Source organism: Lindgomyces ingoldianus, assembly GCF_010093535.1.
Source record: "Lindgomyces ingoldianus strain ATCC 200398 unplaced genomic scaffold BDR25scaffold_34, whole genome shotgun sequence".
NCBI lineage: Eukaryota > Fungi > Ascomycota > Dothideomycetes > Pleosporales > Lindgomycetaceae > Lindgomyces > Lindgomyces ingoldianus.
Genome location: NW_022985195.1, coordinates 248,904 through 272,426, shown reverse-complemented (window position 1 = coordinate 272,426; position 23,523 = coordinate 248,904). Strand labels below are relative to the sequence as shown.

At 52.5% G+C, this 23,523-nt stretch overlaps 8 protein-coding genes across 8 annotated transcripts; 6 read left to right on the top strand and 2 right to left on the bottom strand.

Annotated features, from left to right (window-relative positions):
• Window position 1: 1 nt before the first annotated feature.
• BDR25DRAFT_77142 (uncharacterized protein) lies at window positions 2-1,010 on the top strand. Its single transcript, XM_033699018.1, has one exon. It carries the CDS (start codon window positions 245-247, stop codon window positions 962-964), a length of 720 nt encoding a protein of 239 aa, XP_033543126.1. The 5' UTR covers window positions 2-244; the 3' UTR covers window positions 965-1,010.
• Window positions 1,011-2,692: 1,682 nt separating this feature from the next.
• Window positions 2,693-8,174, bottom strand: BDR25DRAFT_293669 (uncharacterized protein). The gene is made up of 5 exons (XM_033688738.1): window positions 8,043-8,174; window positions 7,793-7,982; window positions 6,876-7,628; window positions 6,551-6,825; window positions 2,693-4,923 (listed from the first exon to the last, which is right to left on the bottom strand). Exons 1-5 carry the CDS (start codon window positions 8,070-8,072, stop codon window positions 3,127-3,129), a joined length of 3,045 nt encoding a protein of 1,014 aa, XP_033543125.1. The 5' UTR covers window positions 8,073-8,174; the 3' UTR covers window positions 2,693-3,126.
• A 147-nt stretch (window positions 8,175-8,321) lies between these two features.
• On the top strand, window positions 8,322-9,898 carry BDR25DRAFT_306130 (uncharacterized protein). The gene is made up of 2 exons (XM_033690560.1): window positions 8,322-9,278; window positions 9,516-9,898. Exons 1-2 carry the CDS (start codon window positions 8,381-8,383, stop codon window positions 9,605-9,607), a joined length of 990 nt encoding a protein of 329 aa, XP_033543124.1. The 5' UTR covers window positions 8,322-8,380; the 3' UTR covers window positions 9,608-9,898.
• A 4,041-nt stretch (window positions 9,899-13,939) lies between these two features.
• On the top strand, window positions 13,940-15,908 carry BDR25DRAFT_77077 (uncharacterized protein). The gene is made up of 3 exons (XM_033699016.1): window positions 13,940-15,262; window positions 15,314-15,583; window positions 15,653-15,908. Exons 1-3 carry the CDS (start codon window positions 14,428-14,430, stop codon window positions 15,748-15,750), a joined length of 1,203 nt encoding a protein of 400 aa, XP_033543123.1. The 5' UTR covers window positions 13,940-14,427; the 3' UTR covers window positions 15,751-15,908.
• On the top strand, window positions 15,909-16,597 carry BDR25DRAFT_77078 (uncharacterized protein). Its single transcript, XM_033699017.1, has one exon. The coding sequence runs from the start codon at window positions 16,066-16,068 to the stop codon at window positions 16,435-16,437; it is 372 nt and encodes a 123-aa protein (XP_033543122.1). The 5' UTR covers window positions 15,909-16,065; the 3' UTR covers window positions 16,438-16,597.
• A 561-nt stretch (window positions 16,598-17,158) lies between these two features.
• On the top strand, window positions 17,159-18,027 carry BDR25DRAFT_359646 (uncharacterized protein; the record flags this gene model as incomplete). Its single annotated transcript, XM_033696130.1, has 4 exons — window positions 17,159-17,305; window positions 17,329-17,485; window positions 17,547-17,638; window positions 17,686-18,027. 4 exons carry the CDS (start codon window positions 17,159-17,161, stop codon window positions 18,025-18,027), a joined length of 738 nt encoding a protein of 245 aa, XP_033543121.1.
• Window positions 18,028-18,064: 37 nt separating this feature from the next.
• On the bottom strand, window positions 18,065-20,731 carry BDR25DRAFT_359645 (uncharacterized protein; the record flags this gene model as incomplete). Its single annotated transcript, XM_033696129.1, has 16 exons — window positions 18,065-18,103; window positions 18,129-18,281; window positions 18,317-18,449; window positions 18,490-18,653; window positions 18,684-18,834; window positions 18,868-19,079; window positions 19,121-19,228; window positions 19,255-19,382; window positions 19,413-19,488; window positions 19,558-19,619; window positions 19,650-19,718; window positions 19,757-19,891; window positions 19,920-20,044; window positions 20,078-20,216; window positions 20,470-20,584; window positions 20,627-20,731. 16 exons carry the CDS (start codon window positions 20,729-20,731, stop codon window positions 18,065-18,067), a joined length of 1,914 nt encoding a protein of 637 aa, XP_033543120.1.
• Window positions 20,732-20,766: 35 nt separating this feature from the next.
• On the top strand, window positions 20,767-23,259 carry BDR25DRAFT_359644 (uncharacterized protein; the record flags this gene model as incomplete). Its single annotated transcript, XM_033696128.1, has 17 exons — window positions 20,767-20,772; window positions 20,809-20,831; window positions 20,875-20,908; window positions 20,941-21,020; window positions 21,108-21,241; window positions 21,293-21,338; window positions 21,395-21,535; window positions 21,567-21,661; window positions 21,699-21,861; window positions 21,925-21,997; window positions 22,064-22,117; window positions 22,419-22,498; window positions 22,547-22,600; window positions 22,625-22,825; window positions 22,856-22,927; window positions 22,980-23,055; window positions 23,092-23,259. 17 exons carry the CDS (start codon window positions 20,767-20,769, stop codon window positions 23,257-23,259), a joined length of 1,500 nt encoding a protein of 499 aa, XP_033543119.1.
• Between the last annotated feature and the right edge of the window lie 264 nt (window positions 23,260-23,523).

The following is a 23,523-nucleotide window of genomic DNA, read 5'->3' as shown; positions in this document are numbered from 1 at the left end:
CTCCAACTCCCATTGCACGTTCGTTAAGATATTATACAAGTACGGTGAGAATATCTCGTGTTACATTCGTTTCCTAGAAAATATTCCCCTAAAGTTGGGGGGAATACTGAAGTACGGAACTGGGCAAGGTATCGAAGGCTAGGATATCCATGGTCTCTGGAGTGGAAGCTTGACAACAATCTAGCGATATTCACAATCTCGTGAACGGTCGAAATCTAATTCCTGGGCTAGCATTCAAGCTCGGATGCCGCCCCAGAACCCATCGGCGTCCCATAGGCCCTCCAAGTGCAGGCTCCTCCAGCCGCCCGAAAAAAGACTCTCCAAACCACCGAGAGTACACTCTCCGCGAGCACCACCGGCTACGAAGAAGCTTCAGAGGCATAGGAAGGTTCCCATCGCTTCCTCTGTACTATCATTGTACATACTACAATATGAGTCCTACCCTTACGGTAGCAAACCTGGAGTTCTTCTCGGCGCCTTCTCCGACCTCTATACTGCTGCTGCAGGAGCCGGAGCTTCTGGTGCTACCGGTCTTCCACAACACGCCCCGACTGAAGAGTTAACCTTCCTTACGAAATCCGGACGGGTGAAGGTCTTGCGGACGGAGCTACATACGGAAAGAGGAATAGACACGAAGATACCAAAGGCACGCAAGAATCAACGTGGTACAGCATGCTTGCCTATGCGACTCCACCCCGATGATATGGTCTATATCGCCCTCGAAGAAGCACCCTCAGGAACAACATGCATAGGTGCGTTTACGGAGAAGACTAAGGCTTGGAGCTCTTGTGTGGGACGCCTTACGCAATCATCACCTGCGTTTGATATGAATGAAAACGTGACGTGGATGGATGAAGAGGGCATGCCGCATTTGAGAAGGAAGATCGTTGGCAGAGGGTGGCATCATTGGTTTGTGCGCATTTATAGGATAGATGAGCTTGTTGACAGCATGTTAGCAGCGTAGATAAATATATCGCATATAGGAGCAAAATGGTGCGCACCATCTTCTCAATGCATCATCCATGTCCTTTGCTCCCGGGTTTGACTAGCAGACTTTCCGCAAATCACTTCCTCAACCTAGAAAATATGTCCCACCCTCATGGCTAATATCAGTATATCTTTTTTGTCTAAGAAATGGTTACCCTGCCGGCTGTTTTTATTTCAGCCCTCGCAGCAAAGTCGTCGGGCTTCGAAATGGCCATTTTTGGAGCTGAACGACAGAAGATGAAAAGGCCCTGTTGTAACTTTATTCCAACCGTATAGAGATCTAAACTGAAGATTAGAGCATTGGAGAGGGGGCCTTTATAAACTGCGAGCTAGAGAGCCGCTTCTAAACTTAAGAAGCCTCTCCTATTCGATTAGCGTCCACCATTGGCTGAGGATGATGCTCACCCCTCAATTTCTACCTCTATTGCTATTTCTTGTTCCAGTTCTTGTAGATGTGGGCGACAATTTCCATGGCTTTTACACCCTCCGACAGCAGCCTTTCCCTTCTTCACCCCCTAGACAGCCGAAGCTGAGGGCCTCGCTCAGGCTATACAACATTACATGACCATCATATATATCTTACGCATGATTAGGGGGTAGTTGTTGTGAGGCTGCAGCCTCTTGGTTTTTCTTGTCGCTGTGTCCAAGTGTTTCATGGAAAGCTGGTCAAGGGGTTTAATGCCTGTGAACTAGAGATGATAGAAGAGCGGAGTCCGTTTAGAGATTAAGAAAGATAGCAAGAGGGATTGAGCGATTTCATCTCGAAGCTAATACTGAGTGAGTAGAAACCAGGACGACTTCCAGCCCCCCCATCGAATTGCGCAAAGGGAACCATTCTCATCTAGCACACACGACTCTCCGCCTTATAAAACATGAACTCACTATTAAGCAAAGAGAACCTTGAAAGAAATCACTCCTCAGAGCGCGCAATGCCACTGAATAGTCATTACTTATCAGTGCAAGGCAACAGCGCCTAACCACCCCTGGCAGCTCCCTCTAGATGCGCAGCACATCACTCACACCGACCTCTTAACCTTACTCCACGGGTTGAGTAGCTGCTACTCCTTCCGCCGTATCTAGTGCATTGCAGGTCGGGGGTGAATTATATTCCCATCAAACGGGACAAAGGGTCAGAGTGCTCCGGTAATACTTCAAGCCCAATTGAGGACAAGGCGTACGTAGAACACGTGCTAGCGCGGCAGGACAATATCCGGCATGAATTCCTTCCTAAATTATTTCGCGCAGCGGCTCTAGAGGATTGTTTTGCTCTACAATGTGGTGGTGGTTTGTTGGCACGATGTGTGGATAGGAAGTTTTGGTTAGTACTTTTGATCCTAGTGTTGGAGGTTTGGTGTTGAAGATATAGTTGATGTTGTTTCTGGTGTATGCAAGCAATGCGCTGCGTGGGGGATTCTATATAGAGGGAGATGGTGGCCTCTGTCCTCAATATGGGACTACAGGACGTTGAAAACCTAAACATTGTCAATATCGATGTTAGTTAATTGGACATTAGCACACTGGAAATTGAGAACGTGGTGGACGTTGCCAGCCTGGATACTAACAACTTGGATATTACCAACGAGAACAGAATACATGAAAGGACTGAACACATGTGGTGTAGTTTCCGGGAAGGTCAAGGCGAGCAACGGTGGGAAAAGTGAGAATAAGAAAAGAGAAGAGAGACGTTCTGAAACTTATGTCTATTGTATTCTTACATGTTTGTGCTCATGCTGGTATGCCCACCAGACTTGGAAGCAAAGATAGGCCTGAGAGTGGCATTCCCAATGCAACACCCATCAACCCTATGTACATCTTCGAGATGCCAAGCAAAGGTAGTATCTCGCTAGTAGGCCTTTAGGGAATCTGAGCGTTAATAGCCCAGAAAAAGGAAAAAGTAAGCACAAATGACATAGCAGAAGCAGAAGGGAGATAGCCACAAAGCCAAAGCCCCAATCAACATGCCAAAAAATCCAGCCGAAGCCGCTATCAGGCAAATCAGCTTTGGAGCTAACGCCCAGCAATGATACTGTTTCTTCCGCAATCCATGTTAGATCTCTCTTACCCAGATTCGCTTCTTCCTTGCGGAGCCAACTCCTCCCCATCTCTATTTCCACAACCTGTGCCATATCCCCCATCTTTCTAGAAGTAGTAACTCTCCCCGTTCTTACTAACTTCAAACACACACCCCAACCCCCTACCCTGCTCCGCTAACACCTTCTCCCCTTCTTGCAATTCTTGCAGAATCGATTCCCCGACCAACGGTCCATCAGCCAGCGTATCCTTGACGTGAATAACCACGACCTTCAACCCTTTCAATGGCATATCGAACGCAGCCGACAGCACCGCCTTTGGATGTTCCGCACTCACGTTCACAAGATTGAGGGCTGAGGGCGCCGATGGATGCGCATAACTACCCGTCACCGGATTCGTCGGTGTCTGCGTTCCTGTATGGCGGCTAGGTGTTGGAGAAGCCGCGTAATCCGTCATAGCTTCATCTTCCATCGCAAGCCCGTCTTTCCCCATGCCTCCTAAATTGCGGGTTTTGCTCGCCTTCCTCGTTCCCCGCTCTTCCGTTCCAACAAGCCCATCCAAGCTGAGAAGACCGTTGCTGGCCCGCTTCCTCTTCCTGCCCTTCCTTAACTCCTCCTTTTCTTTCTCGTGCTCTCGTCTAGCATCCTTAACCATCTCCGCCAAGTTCTGCAGCTCCTGGATTAAATGTCTTGGCGCCAAATGGCCGTAGAGAACAGCGTCACCTTGGCTGTTGTTGTAGCTACATTCGATGAAAATCCCCGTCAACAGCCCCGCCGCAATCTTCGGCGCGGCCTCCGCCCAGACATGCGCGGTTCGTGGCGACAACGACACCGAATCCGGTTCGACGTCGCCGAAAATTAGGACTTCGCGGGCAGGCGTATGGGGGGTGGATTCGGTGCGGATGAAGTACGCGGTGGAGTCTATAACGCACGGTTCGACAAATCCGCCGGTCGTTTGTGAGACGCTCGCCGTTCTCCCTGTCTCTGGTGGTACGTTTCCTGTATATAGCGGTGTACCGGGTTGACTTGGTAGTGAGAAACTTAGGCTCCTGCCATCTTGGCCTTCTGTTGCCCCAGCTGGAATCATCGCCGGGTGCGTATGAGGGTGATTGGCTCCATGCTGAATCCCTGGTGTCTCAGGAATATTCGCATTGCTCCCCCGATGAACGTGTCCCGGGCCGCGCATGCAATGACCATGGCTGACTTTGAATCCTTTCACGCCCAGGCCGTCGCAAATCTCGATGTATCCTCTGCCGCTGCCCTCGCCGAGCGCGATATTGCCACCCTCGGCGAGCCGCTGGAAGGTCACGAGTCCTACACCTCCATCTTCGTCTGTAAGATTTGGCCACACGACGTTGTTAAAGAGATGTGTTTTTATCGCATTCACTGTGAACGGAAGCGCAGCGAGGCGTTTCGGACGTGATGTGTTGTGAAAGGCAGCCGTGTTGATCACAAAACCAGACACGTGATCTAGATGTGGATGTGTGATAAGATATGTGGACACATGCTCTCGGACGACATGCAGCGCATTCGCCCTAGCGCTCCTATGCGGGAACGGGAGTCCGGCAAAGGGGCCGTTCTCTAGAGTAGTGAGGATTGGCTCTATTACCTGTTCTGAGCCTGTTGGTGATTCCGCACAGGAGTCTGAGTCTGGCGTCGAGACATTGACATTCACGTGTCCGGGAGACGGTGATTCTTGATCCTGGTCGTTGTCGTTACAGTTCTGCGTGGCGGGGGCTGGTGTAATGGAGGATACAAGCGGGAATTCTCGCTCTAGAATGCGTGTTATGGCTGCTAGATGTGATCCTGCATCGACAGCGAGAACTGAGTTTTTGGCCCATTTTGAAGCCGTAGAACGGACGAGAAAGCCGGTGACGTTGTCTTCACTTGGACCACCACCGGAGCCCTGGATCAGTTAGTTTGCGGTTCGCTTGAAAGATGGGCTAGGCGCATATTGTCGTTTGTCAAGATGAAAACGTTGACAAGAACTTGTGCCTATGTGAAAAGACGGAAAAGCAGTGTTCACCAACTCCACATCCCATCTAACTCATGAATGAAAAGAAAACGCCCACATACCAAGCAAATAACCTGAATAGAAGGCTCTCCCGCATGTCCCGTCGACCTCCTCACTTCCCTCAGTCGCTCACTCTCTTTCATTCTTCCCTGCCTTCTCCTAAATCTCTCCAATACAGCCAAGCCTTCTCCTCCTCGGCAGTCGCGATGGATAACCCGACCTGACTCAGCCTCTTTCCCACCCTTCACTCTCCTATTCTTCTAGAGACTTGCGGGTTTTCGTAGAAGCTGGGTTTTCGAGCCCTGTCTCAGCCACGTGTTGACTCGGGCACTCTCGTGATACCCTGACCTTATGCAGGATAGAATCGTCGTCGCAGAAGCGCAAATATATCTACAAGTGCTTCTCGTCTTTGCGTAAAACTGATTGTCGTGAATATGTAGGTCTCTGCCCTGACTGGAGCTGGAAGTAGCGGAATGCGATGGAGATAGTTGCGCTATTGTTTGCTGGTTTGCGCCGCTCCAGGGCCGCTCCAGGGCCAGAGCCGGCAACTTCTCGCGTGAAATCTATGTCTTACGGATCAGCCTTCCGTTGTGCAGAATGCGCGCGAAAGAAAAAGGTCCAACGTCGGTCGCACGTTCAGCGGTGTTGTCGAAAGCCAGAACAGACTCGAGCTCGAGGTCAAGGACAAGGCCGGGGTGTGTATTAGCCAATCAGACTGCTTGGCTGGCGCCACATCTCCAGAGCCCCGCGTTCAAGAAGGCAGGAGAACACGAGACGAACCCAGATCTGAGTCCACCTCAAACACGCCAACAATGTGACCTCTGCGCTCAAGACAATGGCCATTCAACGTTTGCAGAGATAGAAACACACACCCAGAGCCTCTCCGTCAGGCTGAGGTTAGGATTCCGACATCCGCCTGGGCCGCTGTCATCCTCACATGTCATTTCTGTCACAAGGCGTGCCCCACCCGTCCATCCACCAAAGGCATCCAACAGCAATGCGGCGGATTCCCGGCGCCTGGTTCCAATATCCGAACTCCATCGCATCTTTCAGGCCACCAAGCGGCTTCGCACATAGATCTGAGGATTTCCAATCCGAGTCCAACTATTTGGAAGTCAGGGAGCTAGGCGACTCAGGCATAATCCTCAAGGCCCAACCTGGACCGGAGGAGGATCAGAGGCGGGGTTAGGAAGCTATGCTTGCCGTCGCGTGCCATGCGGATGTAGAGTATGCATCCCATGCCACACTACCCATGAGCTAAACGAGCTAACATATCATATCATATGTGGAGACGCTGGGTATGCAAAACTTCTCAGACAGCCTCTGTGTGTCCGACGGGTCGGTCTGACTGGTGGTATATTCGTGTTAATGTACCAAGAGCTAGTTGCCTGAATCCTATTCATTCATCCATCTAGCCATCCATCATCCCTCGTTACCATGTACCATCATCATAACACTCATGAATTTTCAATTGCCTCTAAGCACGCCGTCTGGTTACAGAAAGCGTTTACTTGAAGACCTTACCATCAGCCCACGGGTACTCCTTGCCCTTGACAGTGATGGATTTGTCCCACGCCCACTGGTCGTTGACAAACTCCTTGTCTTCCGCCTTGGTGGGGTCAAGCTTGGTGAACTCGTAGCTCTCATAGTCGGGAGCGACTTCGAAAGCGGGCAGAGCGTCCTGGCCACGGATCAGGAACGCACCTTGCACGACCGAGTCGTTCGTGACGCCATAGACGGATGCAGCGCCGAAAATGAACTTGCGACTGCCCTCTAAACGTGCGAAGAAGCCGCCTGTGTGGAATTTAGTTAGATACATGCATATGGAGGAGATGCTTGCTTACCAATCAAGTTGGATGTCATGAAGGTCATGGTCAACTCGTCGTTATACTTATAGTCAACCCTCCAAATGGAGTACTCCTCAAAGTTCATGTTCTCCCAGAACCACGGAAGGGCAACTTCACGAGTCTCCTCGTTGGAGTACTTCCGCTTCCAGTCGTCCAGGACGAATGTAGCACGGGGTAGCAGGTCAAGTGGGTGCTTAGGTTTTGGTGCAGGCTTCTCCTCCTCCTCCTCCTCTTCAGCGGCCACCTCCTTCTTTGGCGCGGCCTTGGGTGCGGCCTCCTTCTTGGGCTGCTCCTTCTTTGGTGCAGGTTCCTTCTTTGGGGGGACGTTCTTGATGGCCTCGTCAATGAACTCGAGCTTGTCAACAACAGCAGAGTAGATTGGCTGGTTGTAGACAGTCTCGTACCAACGAGTGACGTTGGGGTTCTCGGCGCGCCATGCCTTGTCGAAGAAATATTGGAATCCACGAGCCATGATGCCGACAGCGAAAAGGTCAGCGAGAGTCAGACGCTCGCCAACGAGATATGTGTGGACGAGGAGATGCTCCTCAAGAGTCTTGACAGCTTTGAGGGCAGCCTTTTGGGACTCGTCGACGTTCTTCTTGTTGTAGGGGTCGCGGCCAATGATGGGGCGGAACCAGCCACCAAGTGCGGGGAGAATCTCGCTGTTGGCATACGACATCCATCGCAAAATGGAGGCGTAGTCTTGCTTGGTCTTGCCTAGGAGTGTAGTCTTCTCATTCTGGGAGGTCACTAAAAATGTCAGTTTGAGTCATGAAGAGCACCGAACAAATTGGAGGGGAATTTGCTTGAGATCAGAATTTAAGATTCTCAACACTTGGTGTTCAGACAGGGATAACTGTAATGATAATACATCTCATCCTGCAAGCGAGTGCAAATAAATGCATTGTACTTACGGTACACCGCAATGGCAATGCACTCGGTGAGTACATAGCCGTCAGCGCCCTCAAAGGTAGGGACTTTGCCGAGCTTGTTGAGCTTCAGGTACTCAGCGGAGACACCCTTGGCCGGCTCAGTGGGAACAAATTCGACACGGAGCCCGTTCGCCTTCGCAACGGCCACAAGGGAAGTGGTGCGTGGATTGCCCTGGAGAAGTGGTGTTAAGACTCATTAAGGTTTCAGAGGAGGGTGATTGAAGGGACTTACGGTGTACGAGTAGAGCTTTCCGAAGGACATAATGGAGATGGAGTGTCTCTATTGAGCAGCACAGCCAGGAATTCTAGTGCACAGAAGCGGGGAAGGGGGGAGGGGGGGACGTGGGGAGAAGGTGTTGTTGAGGCTGGCGGGGGTGCTGCCTCCGGATTTTGTGTGCAATCTTTTTCACGGCTGATGCTAGGCCTCAAATGGCTTAGCTCGGCAGAGTCGGCGCATCCTCATCCCAAAATTTGCCCAGCCTCTTGATAGATGGCACAACACCCGTGAAAGCTATCAACCACCTATTCTAGCTCCATAATCTGGACACTCCCAGCTCCACTTCATCCCCAATGGTGCGGGGAGAGCTCTCACAAAGCCTCCGACGGGCTATCGAGTCCCTTGGAAACCTACCACGCCCCCAATGCGATCGGACCATTCGATATCCGCGACGGCGCTGCCAACTATCGACGATAAGATGCATATCAACCAGCGCCCCACGCCATGCTGAGCTCGTCAACGATACACCCGAGAAATTCACAGCTGCACCTCCAATTAACTTCGAGCAGCAAGATGCGAAAGGTGGAAAGGGAGGAGGCAAGCAGCTGCTCCGGACACTGCGCGTGGTGCCCGCATCACCATCCTACTTCAGCGCGAAGCCCACCTTCACCGATGATTTTATCAGCCTTCAGGCCTTGCTCCGAAAAGTTGCTACCCTCCCTGTCGTCCCGCCTTCAGAGGCCCCAAAGGTCGCGTGGAAGACAATCGACCAGTACCGCATCATGACCAACGAGCCAGTCAAAACCCAACGCTTCCACAAGATGATTCATATTCTTCGCCGACTGAACTGTATTCACCCGTCCTTGATGCCCGAGGAGGTCCTCCAGGCAATGCAGCGGTATAAAAAGGCCAGCCAGCCTGGCGACATCAAGCCCAAACCCGGCATCATTGATGAACTAGGCCGCGCCAAAGGTGTCGGGCGGAGGAAGACGTCGTCAGCAGTAGCCTGGCTAGTAGAAGGTGAAGGCGAAGTCTTGATCAATGGAAAATCCCTCACACAATTCTTTGGGCGACTACATGACCGAGAGAGCGTCGTCTGGGCACTAAAGGCTACTCAACGGCTCGACAAATACAACGTCTGGGGTCTGACAGCTGGCGGCGGCGTCACCGGACAGGCAGAGGCTTTGACGTTGGCGGTTGCAAAAGCACTACTGGTGCACGAACCGGCATTGAAACCGGCGTTGCGACGAGGTGAGTCGGAGTTACCGGTCTCCTATTCCTATCATCACCCGTATCCCCCCTTCCTTCCTTTCTTCTTCAACTATTCCGCTCGCCCTCGGCGTGGCGCCGCTTTTGTTCATGCGAACGCGCAGTTCATCTGATGTAGGGAACGCCTCACCACTCCCTTGCTTTCTCTTCCACTAGTCATCCACCACCTATCCACTCACCCACCCGAAGACTCCGAGCGCTAACTGCTTCATGGTGCAGCTGGCTGCATTACCCGCGATCCGCGGAAAGTGGAAAGGAAAAAGCCTGGCCACGTCAAGGCGCGCAAAATGCCCACTTGGGTCAAGCGTTGATGTGTTGTTTCGCCTCCATGTAGATTGCTCTTGTACATCTGATCTCCAGCCACCTCTTTATCTATACTAGCCGGAGTCGGAGCCGCACTGTCGAAACTTCGGCTCCGTGATCCCTCTATTCCAGGCGACAGACATTAAGCCCGACATGATTTAGCGCACACTGTAGCGAGCATGCGGGTATCGACTGCATCCTTCTGCCCAGCATTTCCATCATTAGTAGATAGGCATGTTTGATCCTTCGTCGAGCTGCACGTAAAGACGAATGTTAAAGCTGCGGTACAATAATGCAACCTCTGCCCACTGTCCACTGCCCTATTACCGCTTGTTTCGCTGTCATGCCTTGCCTCCGAATACGACAATCCTGGAGTCGGTAGTTGAAACTGTCTTGACCAGAATTCCGGTACTTGTTTCAAATGTAGGCCCCTCTGACGAACAACCTTCTCTCTTTGGAGGTGCTGCGCTCGTGATCTTTAGCGGCATCCGGGGAACACTGACGCACAGCACTCCTGCCGCAAAAGAAGAAATCTTGGTCGGCTTTGCAAATCATGCCTCGGTTTGAGAAGTGCAGTTTGTATCAAGTTGAGCAGGCGACCCGACAGACCGGGCCGCTGCACGTGCGCTGCAGAAAGAGAAAGAACCAGTCACGGCATCTTGTTCTTCCGATCCCTGTCAGCCCTTTCATGCGTTCGTTCCGTGCCGATATTTCGATTGGGCGTGACAGGGCAGGAGAAATCTGGAGTCTGGAGTCATGTTCCTAGCAGCACATGCAATTGCGTGAAATATCTTGTTGCCTGACGGACGGCTGCTGGTCGAACACTTCGCTGTCTGTTCGTCAAGGTTCTGCTGCTGGTCTGCGCCTGCACGAACGTTACGCCAGCCATCGCAATCCTGGGTGTTCAGAACTTTCTCCTTTTTCCTGCACTGGTGTTGAGCGCTGAGAGGTCTAAGATTGCGCATCGCGCTAGGCATCGTAACTGCAATCCTGGTGTCGATGGCCCAAAACGTCATAATCAGATCATTTCTCTGGACCGTGTTCCTTTTTCAGACGAAACTTTCGTAACTTCTCCCTGACCGGCGCGCAGAAGCTTTCGGATTCGTAAGTTAGTCCTGCGCGGCACGCAAGATGACTTTGCCTAAGCCGCGAGACGTGCATGGGCAAATGTGACGCCCGCAGGAGCGCTCCAGCCAGTCAGCAGGGTGGCTAATATCGCGGGCAGCCAAGTCTGAGGTCGTGTCGTGTGCGGCGTGTAGAGCGAGCAGACGTCGACGGTTTACCCGTACGACATACACCCATTACATCGCTAATATGTTAATCGAGCAACAAGGCCGGGCAGACAAGTTCGAAAGGGCCCTGCCCAATGGCAGAAATGCAGCAAAATGCACACCAATCACCTTCCTCGCCCTACGCCTCCGCACTTTGGCAATCATTCGCTTCGCACGCGTATCGCCTCCAGATCGAGGCCGGCAATTAAGCGGCAGCGCAACTCGCGCAGCCTCAACGGCTAAAACCAGGGGATATGCTCGAACGTTGCATTTTGGCCAGAAGCAGAATAACGGCCGTTCCTGATCGACCGCTGGTGTGAACTCAATTTTGAGCGACCAGCAAGTCAAGCCTTTTTCGTTTGCTGAAGGCCTGAAGCCATCGCGTGCCGCGTCTGGTTAAGATTTTGATATTGCGAGTCGGTGGCACAAGACACATGCGTTTTCTGATGACGGGTGTCAGCGGGAGGCGTTGCTGCAATTTCCCGTCAAACGCAAGGCAAGGCAGGGCAAGGGCACCACAGGAGAGCTTCTCGAACGAAATGAAACCTTCTCGAAAGAAAATGTGTTCGACGTGGGCCTGCAATTTCGCGTCACATCGGATGATGTGCGAAGAAAGGACTACGCTAGCGATCGCCGTTGATCGGATGACGCCCTTGATGGCTGTCTGTGTCTGATCGTAAGTGGAGATGGTGGGCTGGTGGGCTGGAGCAACCGCTAAATTTATCGACGGCTCTGTTTCATTTGACGGTTGCCCATTGTCTGCGCGCGACATGCGTGTGTGTTTGAGGTCGGAGAAATGGTCGGGTGGAGTCGCAACTGTAAAGGAGACCCCTGCGAGATGCCACGTGAACTGTGATATTCATGGTTGCGACAACGGTCGGAAATAACGCAACTACATGGGACTGGCGCGGAAGCAAAGACTGCACACTTCGAGACCACCTCTTGACTAGAAGCTGGACGGGAAACTCCTTGGAAGGAGGGTACTGTATTGATGAAGCACGGTCGGCGCAAGACTTGCATCGGAAGGAAGGCCCAGCATTGAACTTAATGGTCGACTGTGCGGGCTCCACTCAGAGCTGCAGGACGCCCTTCGGCCAGCATCTCCCTTTGTTTGCCTCTGCAGCAAAAGCACGTCTGGACTGTACGTAGAAATGAGCTTCTGAAGTCGCGTCTGACGCTCGCCGGCGGGCAAACGCGAAACAGCAGCGCGGCAGCCAGTAGGGAGCGGCGCCCTGCTTCGGCACCCTTCAGGATCGGCGAGGGAGGCTGTGGCAAGTGGAGTGGAGGATCGGCCACGCGCTGTGAATCCCTGCGGGCTCCCGCATCAAAGAGATGAGCGAGAGATGAGCGAGAGCTTGGTCGAGTCGATGCCGAAATTGCCCCCTGAGTCCCGTATCGCACGGTCAGCCCTCGCCGCCTCCCTGCCGTCCTCGCCCAGCGACATTCACGACCATGGCTTCATGGATGCCAGAGATGACGCTGCAACCGTTTGGATAGACGTCTGATGATTTGACAATCGCAGAAACGAATCAGCGCCCTCCTCTCGTGCATGAAACACCTCTGCGACGCTGCGCTGCCTCCCGGCGCGCCCTCTGGAAGACTGCCTTTGTTGGTGGCATGCTCTGTCGCCAGGCGGCCAACGAACAGGCCAAAGCGGAGTCTCTTGCACCAGGTGCATGCTCAGCTTGCGGGATGATGTCGTCCTGTGGCGTCGCGGGCGCATCACCACCCTCGGCCGCCAAGCCCAGCTGGAAGAGCTGTCGCATGGCAGCAGGGCGGGCAGTCTGGATGGAGCGGAGCGGGTCCGGGCAGGCTGTGGTGGTTCTCTGCCGCATCTCACCCATTGAAACCCAGGCCGGCCCGGTCGACTGATGGGAAGAGCGGCAACGCTACCTCTTGTTTCCTGCATCCTGCTAGTGGGTGGTCCACTGATGCTGTCTGAGGTCAATTGTCCGCTGACGCGCCGCGCGAGATGTGCTGACTGACAGAGCATACCAGAGGTCCACGCCTTGAAGCCCTGCAGATGCCTGCCCAGCCGCCGTCGATCGAGGGCGATCTGTAACCGTGGCTAGACATGGCCTCATGCTAGCTCAAGCCCCACCATATCATTCGGATATCGGAGACTTACTTGCAAGGTACACTGCTGTCATCACTCCTCATCCAGAAGCCTCTCACGCCTCGTCTCCTCCATCCTCACCCACCCCGGCGCAAAGCCACATCCACCCCTCAGGTACCCTCCCCTCCCAACACGGCCTGGCTCGTTCTCCCCGACTGTCCCTGTTATTTGACTCCTCTGCTCGCCGTGACATCCCGGCGAGTTCCTTTTGCTTCTCCTCTGCCTATGCTCTGCCATTTGCCGATGTGGCTGCGTCTGCCTCTTCCCATCCTCATCACATCTCGTCACCACTTGCACAAGTTACTGCTCCCGCTCCCACTACTTCCCCCCACTCTAGCCCTAGGACCTGTTCCGAATCGGACGCCATCCCTCGGCTTGCTCGAGCGCAGTCCCCTTCCCCCCTCTAGCCTGCGCGTCGCCGCCCGTGACGCTGTCTGCCCTTAACTGTGCCCTGGCCGCCACCCAATGGGGCTTCGCGCTCTCGACTCTTTTCATTGAGGGCTTTCTCAGGGCAGTGGGCGCCGTGCCAGAGCTTACAAATATAGGGACTGTCGCACTTTTGTCTTGACTCGGACCGAACGCTTCACTTCTTTTCTGCACCTGCTCCATATCGTCCTGTGCGCTGTACAGGACGTCAATCGTGACGAACGCCAACACCCATTAGGGCTGTAAACGCACCGAAACAGAAGCGCTGAGCTGGCTGAGACGATCCATTAGACCGGCCCTCTTCGCCCGACCTTGTTTGGGCATCTTGAGGTGCGTTGCAAGGACCTCCCTACAAGACCCCCTCCGTGCCTGGCCTCACCACCACCAGACGCCTTCCAAGCATTACTCCACGCTTTTCTTTTGACGGCTGGTGGTCTGTCAGTAAGTGGCTACGTGTCTAGCTGGCCCACCCTCTCGCCGACGTTTTCTCCAACATTTCCATATCGGGTATCCGGATTCCGGGTTTTGCCAGCCTCTGCTGCTAAACATCCTCGTCGCAGCCGGCCGAGGATATCCTGGCGGGCGCTCACGCGTGTCAGTGGGTCTTCTGCGCCGGCTTCTTTTGCTCAGTGCTCGCGCTTTGGGCTCAATTGGCTGTGCTGTGTGATGCGCCAGGACGGTTTTTATATCCACTCGTCTGGAGCTTCGAGCATTCTCATCCACAGAAATTCAACGTCAGTCCCTCACTACATCCGTCTACCTTTTTCTCATTCGCACCTTTGACACCGGTCCGTCGAGCAGACTGTGTTTTTGACTTGCTTCCTCCACGGCAACGTCGTCTCTCCAGTCTACCCCTCCGCCCGCCACATCACATCCCGCTCCCTCTCTAGAATTTTCAAAAATCCTCAGGCAAGCCAACAAGCTGGCCAACTACGCGACTCCACCAGTCTCGCCCTTGGCGTATCGGGCCCTCGATCCGCCCTTCAACCTCCAGCTCAAAGGCCGGTCGACTGGGATGGAAAACAATGACCGTCGACAACGGACCAATCCCTCAGGTTACGCAACTCAGCAAGGGCTTCTCCAGACGTCAGCCCAGTATCCCGTGGTAAGCGCATCCGACCGCTTCAGACAGACGCCCTTGGCTGCGCAGGCGCCGACGACCGCCCCGCCGTCTGGGAGTCGCGCGACGCAGAGTTACGGTTATGCTTACGCCGAAGGTTCGCAGTTTGTGGGCTCCTCGATCCAGCCCTCGGGGGTGCCGTACGGTACGCAGGAGTATACACCGGAGCAGCAGCGGGCGTCACAGCAGCAGTACTCGCAGTATGGCGGCAACGTCATGTACAATGTGCCGGGCCAGCAGGCGTCTGCAACACCGCAATCGCCGTATGAGTCTGTACAACAGTACCAGCCCCGGCAGAACACGGCTATAGAGGTGCTCAGCACCGGATTCGGGGTCCAGCCTGTTCCACAGCAATATTACGGTGTGCCCGGCGAGGGGGGCCCGACGAGCGCGCCTGCCTCTGCGCTGGCGCCGCAGAATGTCCCTTCCCAGTACCCCTCAATGGGCTATACAACACAACAAAGCCCGGTCGGACGAGAGCCACTCGCGCCTTCCTACACTCAGCCCGGCATGAGCGACCCGACCCAGGCGCCTTCCCAAGGGCCCTACGCCCAGCCCGCGCCCGCCAGCTACGGCGACCAGGGCGGCAACGAGTACGACGACTTCTACAACAACTACCAGACGGAGCTCAAGAAAACCTTTGAGTACACGCGCGACGGCCGCCTGAGTGAGGCCGCCGCGCAGCTGTTCAGGCTGTCCGACTGGCTGCTGCACTGGGCAGAGACCCTCGGTAAGCTAGCGCCCCGGCGAGAACAGAACGAGCAGCTGAGATTGACTATAGGCCTAGTACGCGACGAGGAGAACCAGTACACACAGCGCTTGAAGTTGTGGGAGGAGTTCAACAACTGCTGGCTTACTACGCTGCAGCGTCAGAAGGAGGTGATGCAGGACATGATCACTACGGGCCAGCGCCCGCAGCCGCCCCAGTCCTTGATCGACCCGGACTACCTCGAGAAGATGGGCACGCAGCTCGTCAAAAACTGCGACAATATGGAGAAGCACGGCCTGGTCGACTATCAGATGGGTGTGTGGGAAGAAGAAATCATCGCCAGTGAGTACACCGACTTTCACTTCCGAATCCGCCAGCTCCTCCAACGTTCCTTCCTCTGACCTCCCTCAGTGTTGACGGCCTGTTTGGACTTGTGGGAAGAGGCAGGCATCGGCTCAGCATCTGCCTCGCAGCGCGCACCATCCGCCTCAACATCCCGAAGACGATAGTACCTGCTTGCCGAACCGGGTCATGTTGATCCCCGTGTGGCTTTTGATGGTGGCGCCTCATCAACGCCAACCTAATAGCGCATGGGTCGCAGCCGAAGGGTTTTCGCATAAGATCTCGTGCACGACTACACCCCCACCTAATTGCTACTTCTCGAATAACGAGGACGTCACTCTGCTGATAGCTATTTCCGCATCGTCCTGTTCTTGTCCTTGTACCTTTTTTGAGCATGTTGCATTTTTAGTGGACTTTTTTGTTTTACTTTCCCCGTGACGGGCATCCATGGGCGTCAGCTACGGCACGGGGAACGAATCCGGATGATACACTGCATACACCTCCATTTCCTTGGATTGTCTATTCTTGCATTCTACGCGGCTCCGCTCCAACCACACGGCACATTTTCTTTCCTTTTCTCTCGGCCATTAGCTCCACATTCCGGATCCTGCTGCGAAATAGATGGAAGGCTGGGAACAAAAAGCCACCGGGCATTTTGGTGTTTGGGGGCCTTCCGGTGCTGTACAATGATGACGGAACATTTGGAATGGTTGGGCGTCGCCCAATACAAGGGGCTTGGGTTTGGCGCGTATGGCAAGAAAGGGTCTTTCCATGGCATTTTTGGGAGATTGGGTTCTATTTTGCTTTTGCGGTCGAGATTCCATGGGGCCCATTGTAATACTGGACCGAATTGACCGGTGCGGGCATCGGTCGATCATTCAAGCGCTGGGAATATGTAATGATAAATGCAGATGACGGAGTTTAGGAGGCTGGTCAAAGGAGGCGCTGACTAGCATGGATGGGTGTGGGGAGCAAGCAGCCTTTCACAGCCTCGCCGACTCCAGTTATTGGCTCCGCTCTTGGTGGTTTGTCCATCCTTGCAGGAGACTGTCATCTCAGACCAAAAGAGCAGGTGTTTAGTATGAAAGTTGGGCGGCGAGAATCCGACACTGGCCGCCTTTAGGCTCCCTACTTAAGCCTTACGGTATTAGGCCTCGAGCTAGAGCTGGCAGGAATGGACGATGAGGCCGGTGAAAGATACCCAGGAGCAGCCGTGGTTGGGCGCTGTCGGGCAGCAACTGAAAAACAGTGTATGAGATTAGTTAGTAGCATCGAAAAGCTTCGCACACTTCACTCTTCGAAGACACCATCGTGTTGCGTTGGTACACCGTTTGTAGTGGCAGTCCTGAGTTGTGTGACGTTGAGAGTGTGTAGAAAGCTAGGCCAGCGCTGGGCGTCTGCGCACACCACCACGACACCACCACTCTCTAGCTCACAAGGCCCCGCAGCACGCTTGCAGACAGCCTCACATCTGCAAAACTCGTCACGATATCAAACTGATGCCAGATTCCTTTTCTGTGGACACGAGGCGTCGAATCACGGCGCATGAACGAGTCAAACTCCACGTCTCGGGGGATGTGTGGCTTGAAAGTTGGCGGCGAAGAAGCAAACCCAGCAACCGGAGCAGTGGGATGGGGATCGACATGCGCTACTCGCCCTGATCTCAGCACCCTAGATGAATATTCAATCACATCACGGCGATGCAATCTCGTCACCTCGCAGGTGCGGGTTGTGCGATTGATTAGGGGTTCATGTACGTGACTGGATTGGGACGTCGATCATATCGATCGTGTTATGATGGCATCAGGGAAAGGGAAAGGGAAGGACAATCTCCATCCATGATGCGCGCATACACGTATCGGGGCATCTTACACGATGCCAACATTTCCTCTTGCAGGACACGTCGAAACATCTCTTCGCTGTGCCTGTGACTAACCATGCTTTTCTCTATGTCCTGGGCAAGGAGAATGCTGTGCGGCATCTCTTCGCACAGTTGTTCATGCCCTCCCAGCACATGCTCCTAGAATACGAACACAGCCAGTCATCAAGAACGCGGTTCTCGCCATGGCCCCATTGACTAGCGGCTTTCTTTCTCCCTTTAGCCGGACCTGCGCTCCACAGCAGACGCCATGACGACGCCGCCGCCGGGCCAATTCACGGTCGACGTCAGCTTCCGCCAATACAGTTCGGATCCTGGACAGGGGAGACGAAAGTCCACAGCCGGTCGTCTCCGCGTGATTGGGAGCCCGCGTCGGAACATTTTCAGTTGTCCAGCGGTTTTGGATGTGTCAAAACCTGCGTTTTCGCTCATTCAGCTCAGCTGGTCTCCCGATGTCGCCGTCGCCGCCGTTACTTTTCGTCGACGCACCCCACGAACACGAGTCAAGCGATACCAACTACTTTTGCGGAATGATTCCGAAGGCAAAACACTACGGAGCAGGTGAGATGCTGACCGAGGATAAAGATGACACCCTGGCTCCCTCAGCCCGCTGAAATTGCCATCTTGAAGGCACAATACGGCTGGCCCCTCGATCGCGACCCTCACGACTTTCATGCGAGGGGGCCAGAAGCGCGCCATGAACCCTAGAAGAAGTAATTCCGTAGCAGCCTTGAACCCCTCATTTGTTAGACGCGAAATTGCACCGACACATTTCATGGCGAACAGAAAACATCGGCTGTGCACGAAGAATAGTGTTGACTGTGCGTGTTTCTTTTATTAATTCGAGCAGGAACCACATCCTCGGGATCTCCTTCTGCGACACTGTCAATCCTTCTTGAGGTGGTTAAGGCCAGCAAGGGATGGTGCACTACTAGATACTTTGTTTTTGCGGCGAAGCAAAGGGAGTGTTGCATCAGCACCAGTTGACTGGATCAAGTTCTCATCAAACATATCTCCGCTTCTCCACTTCCGGAGCCCTCCAAGAATAGAGATGCTTCCAGAGCTACTCCGAGGATAATTGGGTCGGGATTGAATGAAGAAAACAATTGCTTCTCGTCGCACCCCCAGGAAAACGCAGAGTTCTGCGTCACTACAACTACCAATAATCCTTCCGAAACCCTGGCATGCGACCTCAGACCCAGGGCAATGGATCACACGCACCCGTCTGTCCTCCATTGTGCGGCATAGCCGCCACTCACATTCCACCCACCAAATCAACCCCTGAGGACAACGTGAATCTGTGGCAGCATTCCGTTCGGCTTTCCCCATTCTTCCTTTGTGGTAGGCCATCAGGCCCCTGCAGATGTTTTGACTCCTTCCTCCGCGCACCTGCATGTGTCATCACATGTTCGGGCTTGCCGATACAGGATTGACAGCGGGCAAGATGGGTCGGAATCCATCCGAGTCAGCCAGTCTCAGCCTCGGGGAGGCGCTAGGGCAGGGCGTCCTTCCCGATTTTACGCGGACATCCTTTGGGTTGGCTAATTCGGGACGACAAGGGGTGATACCGGGGAGCTTGCGAACCCCTTGTGATGTGTGATGCGAGGTTAGGGGTGTCTTGTGAAGGAAACATGTTCTGTTTTGTTTTTTTCATTTACCGAAACAGCCACAAGATATTCTTCGTATACTGCAAGAACGGTTGGTATCAACTTCAAGCAATTGAAGCCGAGATCGAGTAGTGCGAAGCTCCTTCCTTTATTTCTGAGCTTTCGTAGCGGCTATCTAACGCTACCTTAACGCTCAGCATGCCATTTACCAGCAATGCAACATGCCTTCTTCTCCCACACGCTGTTTCAACAGCCTTGGCCAGCAACCAATCATTCATTTCGAAACATCTTGAAGCTTTGACCACTTCCTCCCCTCAACATTCTGAGCTACGATACCATCCACAAATGCAACATTCTCTCCCAAGCTCACCATTCTCCTGCTCTAAACGCCTCATGTATATTCCTACTCGTACTACACCCTAGTACATACCCCGGCCTGCCTATAAGTAGCGCCCACCTTCCTAATCCGGCTATCTCTGTTTCCTCACTTCCCATCCAACGTCATCCGCATCCGCATCCACCTCATCCTTATCCTTCTCCACCTCCGACTCTCCCCCTCACCACATGTGGGTAAGGTGACTATGCTCGGACCGTGCCGGAGGCAGTAACCTGACAGGGTATGTCAGAGCAAGGGTAACGCAGTTGCGGCCTCATTCTTGGCTGGTCAGCTTCGTTCCTTTCCTTGACGGACGCTCACGCCCGGTTTCTGAAGTCCCGGGAACGTGGTAGTGGGTGGGATGTTTGGCCTGGACTCAGCCTCCACATCCTGGCTTTTGGGAAGTATTTGGGGGTCTGGGTAGGGTTGGTGGCTGGATTGCTGAGCTCGGCATTTGGTCAGGTGCACCTTTACAGAGTGAAGCGGAAGAGTGAGGCTTAGGAATGACTGGCTGTGGTGCTTTTATAGTTTGGTTGGGTGTCGTTACAGGGCTAACATGTAGGTCGTTGCGGAGAATATATGCTTGCAGCTCATTCACTCTCTGTGGGTGTCTTTCTTTTTATTTTCGTAACGCTCGCTCTCGCTTCCGGTAGGTGCTCCGATTTGTTCCCTTCACCATTTCCCATATCATGTCACGAATTCCCTGCTTGTCCCAAAGCCTCTCCTTATCCATCGCCTTTGCTTCACATTTGTGGTAAATCACGTGATACCCTCACTTTCCCATATCACAGGTAGATACACCCCCTTCAAGCCTACGTTATCCCCACAGCTACATATCACCCCAGATCTTAGGAAATATTGCCACTGACACTATATAGTGTACTCCACACCTAAGAAATCAAAATAATTGGCCTACTCTAAGCGCTCTGCGTCTGAAACTAAAAAAAAATGTTTTCGTTTAAATTGATGTCTCGCTCCTCTCGTGCCCTTTAATCTACTGAAAACTAAGAGACACAAGACCCACCTTCTGCATCTGCCGAAAATATTTCTATTCTAACCTCCATGTCCGGTTTCAATCGCTGTTGCTCTAAAAAAAAATGATCAAGCATCCCATAACCAAACCATCCTCTAATATAGTTCTACGCACCCGACACTAAAAAGAAAAAAGGAAGCGCTCATACTCTGCGTCTATAAAATTGAGAAAGGAGAAATTTCGCCTCATGCCATGTTTCTTTCGCCGCTCCTCTAAGAATACTTGGTCGAACACACCAGGTCCTGCCGCGCATTCCGTGGCCGAAAAGATATATTGCCCATAAAATAGATGCTGGTGCAATTAAAATTCTTGAGAACTTCATGGCTGTAGTCCGCCTGGAGGATTAAAACTATGTGAGAGCGAAAACGTGGCTGGGCTCCGCTTGTGAGAACAAAGCACGCGGGCAATCATGCTATGGTTGTGTCCTCCTGTGAGAACAAAAGTCTGGCTTGATGGTGGTAGTCCGCCTTGCAATGGATACGCGAAAGTTCTAACCATATGGCGGGCTGCGGTTTCGGTTTCGGTTTCGGTTTCAGAATAAAGTAGCATGAACCCTCCACTGTGGAGTTTGCTTTGCTGCTAGAATAAAAGGAATTCGAGGTACGGTATAGAGCCTGCCTCCTCCCCAGTAGGAATATTGAAGAGAGAAATTTGCGAAATAGACGTGGGGGTTCTACGGGGAACAAATCTGCTACCCTGACAAGAAGGTCTCCGCTTGTTTTGCGGGACTGGAAATTAGTCGCAAAGAGACGCACGGTTGCTTGTGGGAATTAAAATGAACAGGCTTAGCTGCATTGTCTCCTGCCGGTGACAGTCCTCTTCACGCTAGTGTCGAAAATAAGCAATGAAGCTGGTTATGAGTCCGCCTAAACAATTTTCATACAGAGAAGCATACATAGGTTTTACAGTAGGTCAGCTCCCAAGCCTATAATGGGAAAATCTATGTGTCGAAAGCATCAGGGGTGAAGCTTATGGAGACAATGGTCGAGTCCTCATTTGGGAATCAATTAGCTCAACACTCATCTTCTGGTAGATTTGCGCTTTCGGAAATGCGAACGTGTTTTCTAGAGCATGAAATGCCTCGCTAGAAGCAATCATAGTTCTCAGATGCTATTGGAAAGAATAAAGAATGGGGGCATCGAATTAAAACGTCTACTTCCTCCTAGAATGAGTGACCGTGTTCGTTTTGCCTAAGCCAAGATTCTATGCATGATGTGAAGTTGGAGAAGTTATGAGTGGCTACTTACGAACGGTTCGCGCTGCTGGTGTGCAGCATACATTGGTCATGATTGTCTCTGCATTGTGGTGCTATTCAACCACTACCCCTCACCTTCATATCGCATTAGGTCACGAAGCGGACTCGATGAGTGCGTGCGATCTGCAGTCCGAGTTAGGTTCTATAGCAGTAGGTTCCACTACTGAAGCTCTTTGGCTAATCTCAGCCAGAGGTACTGAAGGCGAATCCCTTACTATTACTGGACCAAGGGAGGCGCGAATGCTGTATCGACAAGCCACAAATGTGCTAAGGAAATAATAACGTTACTATATGCAAGAATGAAAATCTTATTAAACATATCTCAAATAGTACCAACGGCAGAAAATTCGTTTGCAGTCGTGCAAGGGTATCTCAGCACAGGACGTTGCTGATCATGGAAAATAACATTCATATTACCTAACCTCTAATTCTAGCAAGTTTAGCACACCAATATCTCCCTAGGAATTTCCCAAAAGAGATATGAATATACCATGATATTTAGAATCCGGAAGTACCCCAGTTTCTAAGGCAGCAAAGGTAGTACAAGAAATCCCATATCAAGTTGAATGTAGATTTGCTATAGAGTAGGAATTTACCTTCCTTAACACCTTCACGAAGGGTAACAAGCAGATTCCTCTCTCAAACTCCTCTTATAAGCCGTCCCGAAGATCTGCACACACCTTAGAACTCCCAGGGTCTTATCGTCTTTGCAAATATGCATCTCCCTCACACTCCCGGGTTGCTTGATAACCCCCTGCCTCATTTGTACCCTTAGAGCTTGCTCCTGGGGCCGCATTTCCTGTCTCTACACAGCTGGCTGTGCCACTTGCAGTATATGATCGAGAATCCGCTGATTCACGCCGTTCTGTGATGTGTTACGTTTGGCTATAGGCTCCTGTCATTGTCGATTATGTCACCAGATATCCTTGAATCCCCTGAAATGAAGCCGACTCGAAATGTGTCCTCGGGAGGTATCGAGCAGGGCTTCAGCGACGCCCCAGCCGTTATTGCGATGCTAGATTCCGCCGGGAGTCTGCAGGAAGTAATTCAGCCCGGCACACCAGACACCTGCGGTTATTGGCCTGCTCGCCAGTGACCCAGCCTTGAAGCCACGACTTGCAGAAACTGTGGTGGCACCCAAGGCTTTGGCAGGGTTGGTGGCATATATTGTAGGAGCTACAGCAGATGGGACATGTCCATACTCTAGCTGCGAGTGGAAGGCCCGGGATGAACGATTGGGTTGAAGCTTGGTTGATGTCCAATTTTGTATGTTGAATAAAGGATTTGTGGGTGGTGACGGTATTTGGAGGGCTTGGAGAAGGGTTCATGGATAGCTTGTTGGTGGATGGTGTTGATAGACGTTGTTGATGGACATAGTTGATGGATGCTTTTGGTGGGTGTTTTTGGCGGTTGATGTTGGGTACGAATTTTCAAAAGTCAGGATGGGTGCAGAGGGAATTGGAAATTATATGGATGGCACAAATTCCATATTTCCCTTATTACAAGAGCACAGGCCCCAATATTAACACATGAAACTAATTATGTCACCCTGAACTGTCACTATCTACAGTAAATTATACACAAAAAATCCTAGTAAGAGTCCAAGGCGCTGTGTGTGAGCTTATCGTCGACGTTCTTCTTTTTGTCAGGGTTCTGATACTGTTAGTTGTGAACCATGCCAGTCCTCTCGCCACTGTTCCTTCACTACTTTGTAGAATTCGACAAAGCACCGCGGTCCCGTGTTCTTGGACTTTTTGATCCACGTATCAAGACAGCCCTTGCAAAATATG